The sequence below is a fragment of the Ranitomeya imitator genome, chromosome 4 (assembly GCF_032444005.1).
Source record: "Ranitomeya imitator isolate aRanImi1 chromosome 4, aRanImi1.pri, whole genome shotgun sequence".
Taxonomy (NCBI): Eukaryota; Metazoa; Chordata; class Amphibia; order Anura; family Dendrobatidae; genus Ranitomeya; species Ranitomeya imitator.
The window spans coordinates 568,379,624-568,386,942 of NC_091285.1; the positions used below are offsets into that span (position 1 = coordinate 568,379,624).

A 7,319-nucleotide genomic window follows, 5' to 3' on the forward strand; every position below is an offset into this window, starting at 1 on the left:
GTTGTCCAACTTGTCCTGAGTATGCTGATATCCAATATGTTGGGGTAACCCCCTATTTTGGCGCACGGGAGAGCTCGGAAGGGAAGGAGCACTGTTTTACTTTTTCAGCGTAGAATTGGCTGGAATTGAGATCGGACACCATGTCGCGTTTGGAGAGCCACGATGTGCCTAAACAGTGGAAACCCCCAATTCTAACTGAAACCCTATCCCAAACACACCCCTAACCCTAATCCCAACCATAACTCTAACCACACCCCTAACCCTAATCCCAACCGTAAATGTAATCCAAACCCTAACTTTAGCCCTAACCCTAACTTTAGCCCCAACCATAACCCTAACTTTAGCCCCAACCCTAACTGTAGCCCTAACCTTAACCTTAGCCCCAGTCCTAACTTTAGCCCCAACCCTAACTGTAGCCTTAACACTAGCCCCAACCCTAACCCCCAACCCTAACCCTAGCCCTAACCCTAATGGGAAAATGGAAATAAATACATTTTTTTATGTTTCCCTAACTAATGGGGTGATGAAGGGGGGTTTGATTTATTTTTATAGCGGGGGTTTTTTAGCGGATTTTTATGATTGGCAGCCGTCACACACTAAAAGACGCTTTTTATTGCAAAAAATATTTTTTGCGTTACCACATTTTGAGACCTATAATTTTTCCATATTTTGCTTCACATAGATGAGTGAGGTCTTGTTTTTTGCGGGACGAGTTGACGTTTTTATTGGTACCATTTTTGGGCATGTGACTTATCGCTTTTTATTCTGATTTTTGTGAGGCAGAATGACTAAAAACCAGCTATTCATGAATTTCTTTTGGGAGGGGGGGGGGGGGGGGCGTTTATACCGTTCCACGTTTGGTAAAATGGAAAAAGCAGTCTTATTCTTCGGGTCAGTACGATTACAGCAATACCTCATTTATATCATTTTTTTTATGTTTTGGCGCTTTTATACGATAAAAACTATTTCATAGAAAAAATAATTATTTTTGCATCGCTTTATTCTGAGGACTATAACTTTTTTATTTTTTTGCTAATGATGCTGTATGGCGGCTCTTTTTGCGGGACAAGATGACGTTTTCAGCGGTACCATGGTTATTTATATCCGTCTTTTTGATAGCGTGTTATTCCACTATTTGTTCAGCGGTATGATAATAAAGCGTTGTTTTTTGCCTTGCTTTTTTTTTTACGGTGTTCACTGAAGGGGTTAACTAGTGGGCCAGTTTTATAGGTCGGGTCGTTACGGACGCGGCGATACTAAATATATGTACTTTTATTGTTTTTTGTTTATTATTTAGATAAAGAAATGTATTTATGGGAACAATATTTTTTTTTCTCTTTATTTAGGATTTTTTTTTTTTTTTTTTTTTACACACATTTAATTTTTTTTTTTTTTACTTTGTCCCAGGGGGGACATCACTGTATAGTGACAGATCGCTGATCTGACACTTTGCAGAACACTGTGTCAGATCAGAGATCTGACGTGCACTGCTCCTGGCTTACCAGCGCCTGCTATGAGCAGGCACTTGGTAAGCCACCTCCCTGCAGGACCCGGAAGTAGCCCCGCGGCCATTTTGGATCCGGGGCCTGCAGGGAGGAGATGCTCGGTACAAGGTGAGCACATCGCCTTGTACCGATTGTCTCAGGGAAGCCCGCAGGGAGCCCCTCCCTACGTGATGCTTCCCTGTACCACCGGAACACTGCGATCAAGTTTGATCGCAGTGTTCCGGGGGTTAATGTGTCGGGAGGGGTCCGTGACCGCTCCTGGCACATAGTGCCGGATGTCAACTGCAATAGCCGACACCCGGCCGCGCTCCCCCCGTGAGCGTGGCCGATCGCATATGACGTACTATCCCGTCACTGGGAATTAAGTCCCAGGTCACCTTGACGGGATAGTACGTCATATGGGATTAAGGGGTTAACTATCGGTTAACTAGAGCCAGACGTGTGGTGGAGTGTGCATTCGGTATTTTAACGGCTAAATGGCGAGTGCTGCTAACCGCAATAAAACTGCAAACTGTGAATGAGGTGGTCAAGGCCTGTATGGTGCTGCATAACTTCGTCATTTCCAAGGAACCGGTTGCCATGGAGGAAGAGGACTTGTAAACCACCTTGTGGGACTATCAAAGTGTGTCTGTTCGTACCGCAGTTGCGGTTTCCAGAGTGAGGGACAAATTTGCCGATTATTTCATGTCGCCTGAAGGCAGAGTTCCATGGCAAGATGATATTGTTTGAGATGTGTATTTGATGTTATGTATGTTTATGTACAGAAACATTATTGCCAAAGTCACTCTACTGGTTTTCTTGACAACAAGTTTTACTTTCCCAAATGTTTGGCATGTTTAGTAATAAAAAAAAATAGGTATTAAGCTTACCGTTAATTATGTTTCCAGGAGTCCATCCTGACAGCACTCTGGAGGACGTCCTTCCTCCCTTACTGGGACAGGAAACACACGAGAGTTTAAAAGGTCCGGTCCCACCCCCAAACCTCAGTGTTGTAACAAGAACCGCCTCAAGGAAATGCAGAAAAGACATTTTAATGGTCAATTGAACATATTACATTAAATATCAGATACATATTACATCATATGCTAGGAACACACTACAACTCTGCCAGAGTTATATTATGCCAATCCATATTACCAGGGGGGGAACTACCCGTGCTGTCAGGATGGACTCCTGGAAACATAATTAACGGTAAGCTTAATACCTATTTTCCAGGACGTCATCCTGACAGCACTCCGGAGAGTACCAAAGCACCTCCTCAGGGTGGGATTACCGATTGGAGAACCTTTCTCCCGAAAGCAGTATGATAACCAGACAAAACATCGAGTTTATAATGTTTACAAAAGGTATTAGCACTGGCCCATGTTGCCGCCCTACAGATCTGTTCTAGAGAGGCACCAGCCCTCTCTGCCCAAGATGTAGCTATCCCTCGAGTAGAGTGTGCACGTAGACCCCCCGGAGGAGGAATCCCCTCTGAACGGTAGGCCTCAGAGATCACCGAAGTGATCCAACGAGCGATAGAAGCCTTAGAAGCCTTTTTGCCCTTATTCCTCCCACCAAACAAAATAAACAAATTTGGATCAATACGCCAAGAGTTGGTGGCTGCCAGATAGTCAAGGACAGCCTGTCTGACATCTAGAGAATGCAAAGTTCTCTCCTTAGCATTAGCCGGATTATTGCAGAAGGATGGTAACACGATTTCCTGGTTCCTAATTTTAAGAGTTGCTACTTTTGGAATAAACGAGGGATCAAGTTTGAGGATTAAGCTTTCATCTCTAATCTGAAGGTACGGATCCCTAGTACTCAGAGCCTGAATCTCCCCCACTCTCTTAGCTGTGGTAATAGCTACTAAGAACGCTGTCTTTCGTGTTAGAACCGAAATGGGCATATTATCAGCTGAGGCGTAAATATCTTTACAGAGAAACCTGAGGACCAAATTAAGGTCCCAGGAAGGCGACAGTTGCCTAATGGTGGTGCGTAACCTCTGGGTGGCTCTGATAAACCTGACTATCCAAGGGTGAGATGCTAGGGGATAGTCAAAAAAGGAGCTAAGTGCGGAGATCTGCACTTTCAGGGTGCTTGGTTTGAGACCTTTGTCAAACCCAGCCTGCAGGAAATCTAGAATTCTAGGTAAGTCGGGAGTGCCTGCCGCAATCTCAGACCTGCCACCCTCCAGACAGAATCGTCTCCAGATCTTCAAATAAATTGCCGACGTGACAGGCTTCCTACTGGCCTTGATTGTGGCAATTACTTGACTTGATAGCCCTCTGGCCTTCAAGATCATCCCTTCAGGATCCAGGCCGAGAGATGGAGCTTCTCTGGATTTGGGTGATACACCGGACCCTGGTGGATTACATCTGTCCTGAGAGGCAGCTCTACTGGGTTCTCGACTGCTAGGTCTACCAGACGGGAGAACCAACTTCTTTTCGGCCAGTATGGCACAACCAGAATAACTCGAGCCCGGTCTTCCTTGATCTTCTTGAGAACGGCAGGGATTAATGCCAGAGGAGGGAAGGCATAAGAGAGAGGTTCTGTCCAATCCTGGCTCAGACCGTCTATCCCTTCCGGAAGGTCCCGCGGGTTCAGAGAGAAGAATTTTGAGACCTTCGAATTTCTCCTGTTTGCAAAAAGGTCTATACTGGGAGTTCCCCAGAGAAGACACAAATCCCGGAAGATATCCTGGTTGAGTTCCCACTCTGTTGGAAACACTCTTCTCCTGCTCAGGAAGTCTGCAATGATGTTCTGGGAGCCTTCTAGGTGAACCGCGGAGATGGAAAGGACCAATCTTTCTGCCCAGCGAAATATTCTCCCTGCCAGTTCCTGAAGTCGATAGTGCCTTGGACCTCCTTGATGCTTCAGAAAGGAAACCGTAGTCACATTGTCGGATAGAATCCTGACATGTCGATTCTCCAGAATCTGATGGTTCCTTTTCAAGGCCTCCCAAACAGCATACAGTTCTTTGAAGTTGGAGGAGCTGTGAACGACGTCTGAAGGCCATCTGCCCTGTAGAATCCTGCCTTTGAGCACCCCAGCCGCTGGCGTCTGTTGTGATTACCACATAGGGATCGGTGGACCATAGTACCCCGTTTCTTAACTTCTCTGGGTTTGTCCACCAAAGGAGAGACCTTCGTACCTGATACGTCAGCTTTAAAATATTGTCCAGAGAAGACTGACGCCGGTCCCATTTGGAGAGGATTAATCTCTGCAGAGGTCTTGAATGGAACTGGGCCCATCTTACACATGGTATGCATGCCGTCATTAGGCCTAGCATTCTCATGGCCATCCTTACTGAGACTGTGTTCTAGTAAGAGTCTGACCTGGATCCGTATTGCCTCCAGCTTGGACTCTGGTAGAAGCAATATTCTGTTTACCGAATCCAAACACACTCCCAGGAAGATCTTCTTGTGTTCCGGAGTTAAGTCGGATTTTTGCCAATTTATGACCCAACCCAACTGTTCCATCACAGATAAGGTTCGGTTCCTGTGATCTACTAGAATCTCCGGAGTACTTGCCACCAGGAGGAAGTCGTCGAGATAAGGAATTATTCTGATTCCTTGGTTCCTTAGAAAAGCGACAATCTCCGACACCAACTTTGTAAAAATCCGCGGAGCCGATGCAAGGCCGAACGGAAGGCTCTGAAACTGGAAGTGACAGGTCCCAGATGGCAGCACTACCGCAAACCTCAGACGCCTCTGAGAAAGAGGGTGAATGGGAACCTGATAATAGGCACTTTTCAGGTCGAAAGTGCACATTACATCGTTCTGATCTATGAGGAGGATTGCCGACCGAACTGACTCCATACGGAACCTCTTGTACCTGACCCAATGGTTCAGGGGTTTCAGGTTTACTATTGTGCGAGAGTCGCCGGAGGGTTTCGTTATTGAAAATAGGGAAGAGTAGTGACCCTGGCCTACTTCTAATGGTGGTACTGGAATTATGACTTGAGAGGAAAGCATCCCCATTAAGTCTATCATCATGGGCGAGTCCCGAGGAACCATCGTAGGAACAATGTATCTGTCTGGTGGAGGGGAATAAAGCTCGATCCTGTAGCCCTCTGCCACAGTCCGAAGAACCCACTGATTCTTGGTGATTTGGGCCCAGCTGTCTGAAAAGTGACGAAGCCTCCCCCCTATAAGGGTGGCGTCATTGAGACTTAGATTTCGAGGAGGGGCTGAAGAAAACATTTCTGTTTCTATTACCCTGGGTACGTGAGCCCCTGTTGAATCCCGTTAGATCTACCGCCTCTGAAGTCTGACTGTCTCCTGAAGGGGAACCCTCTCCGAAAGGACTGCGACCTCTTAGGCTTGTCCTCCGGAAACCCTTTTTTCTTGTCAGAGGCTGACTCTAGAATAGTATCTAGAGATGGACCGAATACCCTTGTACCTGAAAAGGGGATTGAGCATAGCTTGGTCTTAGAGGCATTATCTCCAGACCATGATCTTAACCAGACCGCCCTCCTAGCCGCATTAGATAATGAACTATTTCTGGCCGAAAATCTGACGGATTCAGCCGTCATGTCAGACAGAAAAGCCGTGGCAGATCTCATAATAGGGAGAGATTTTAGGATCTCGGGGTCTTATTAGAGAGATGCTCGTCTAATTGACCCAACCAAAGGTACATAGACCGGGCTACTGAGGTAGCTGCAATGTTGGTCTTAATTAGCGCCGCAGAGGATTCCCAGGTCCTTTTTAACAGTACGTCGGCTTTCCGATCCATGGGATCGCGTAAGTTTGATGAGTCCTCGAAAGGAATAGCAGTCCTTTTGGCAACCTTTGCCACAGGAACGTCCACTTTGGGGATCTCGTCCCAAAGTTTTACTTCCTCTGAGTCAAACGGCAGACGAGCCTTAAAGTCCTTGGACAATACCAGCCGACGTTCTGCCTCCTTCCACTCTTCGAGTACCATGGCTTTGATATGCTCGCTAACTGGGAAGACTGTCTGCCGACACGACATAAGTCCCCCAAACATCAGGTCCTGCCTGGATTGCGGTTTAGAAGTTTCTTCTATTTGCATTGTGCTCCGCACCGCTTGCACCAGATCATTCGTATCCTCAGCCTGGAAGAGGTACTTCCTCTGGTGGTCCTGGCTTCCCGAAGGAAGCTCCCCTTCCTCTTCAGAGACAAAGTCTTCAGAATCAGACCTATCTTCAGAGGAAAATTCTGGTTCTTTAAAGTCCCGTTCCTTTCTGGCCCTCTTGCGGACAGGAATAGGGCTAGATCTTTCCATCATACTAGACAGAGAGGACTGGACTTCCTCTCGTATAAGGGACCTCATTTCCGATAGCAGTGAGGGCTGCTCATCTCTCATAACCTTGGATGTGCAATCTGCACATAAGGTTTTCCCGTGCGAGTCTGGCAGCTTTACGCTACATATGGGGCATCTACTGGACTTCCCAGAGGCCTTGCCGGATTTCTTAACTGGACCAGGCGGGACAGCGGGGGTACCCTTATCCTTAAACGATATAAGATAGGGAATAGGTAAGGAGCACCTGTCTGTGCGAGCCGGTGGGGAAGTTTGCGCTATGCGCACTTACCCCCTCCTCAGGTGGCATGCTTCTTTCCATGCTTGCAGAGGTCCTCAGAGCTCCCAACAGAAGCGCTACAGCCGCCGACTGAACCGCGCTGGAATGCACACCTCCCCCGTACATCAGCGTTACCGGAAGTGACGGTAACGGGTGCCGCGAAACCGGAAGTGACGCGGCCCCTGGGAACTTCCGGTCAAAGACGCCGATCCGGGCACCGCCGGCCTCCAGGAACCGCGTCCGCAGCCGAGAGCCTCCCTCTGGGAGGAGCGGCTGCCTCCAGGAGCCCTGTC

General features: G+C 47.6%; 1 protein-coding gene across 1 annotated transcript; it reads right to left on the reverse strand.

Moving 5' to 3' along the window:
* Nucleotides 1-466: 466 nt before the first annotated feature.
* On the reverse strand, nt 467-5,248 carry LOC138676733 (uncharacterized). Its single transcript, XM_069766287.1, has 2 exons — nt 4,888-5,248; nt 467-4,843 (listed from the first exon to the last, which is right to left on the reverse strand). The coding sequence occupies exon 2, from the start codon at nt 4,786-4,788 to the stop codon at nt 2,764-2,766; it is 2,025 nt and encodes a 674-aa protein (XP_069622388.1). The 5' UTR covers nt 4,789-4,843; nt 4,888-5,248; the 3' UTR covers nt 467-2,763.
* Between the last annotated feature and the right edge of the window lie 2,071 nt (nt 5,249-7,319).

Bases quoted from the DNA above. Each gene is read 5' to 3' on its own strand.
- LOC138676733 (XM_069766287.1), bottom strand. From the start codon at position 4,788: ATGGCCATGAGAATGCTAGGCCTAATGACGGCATGCATACCATGTGTA.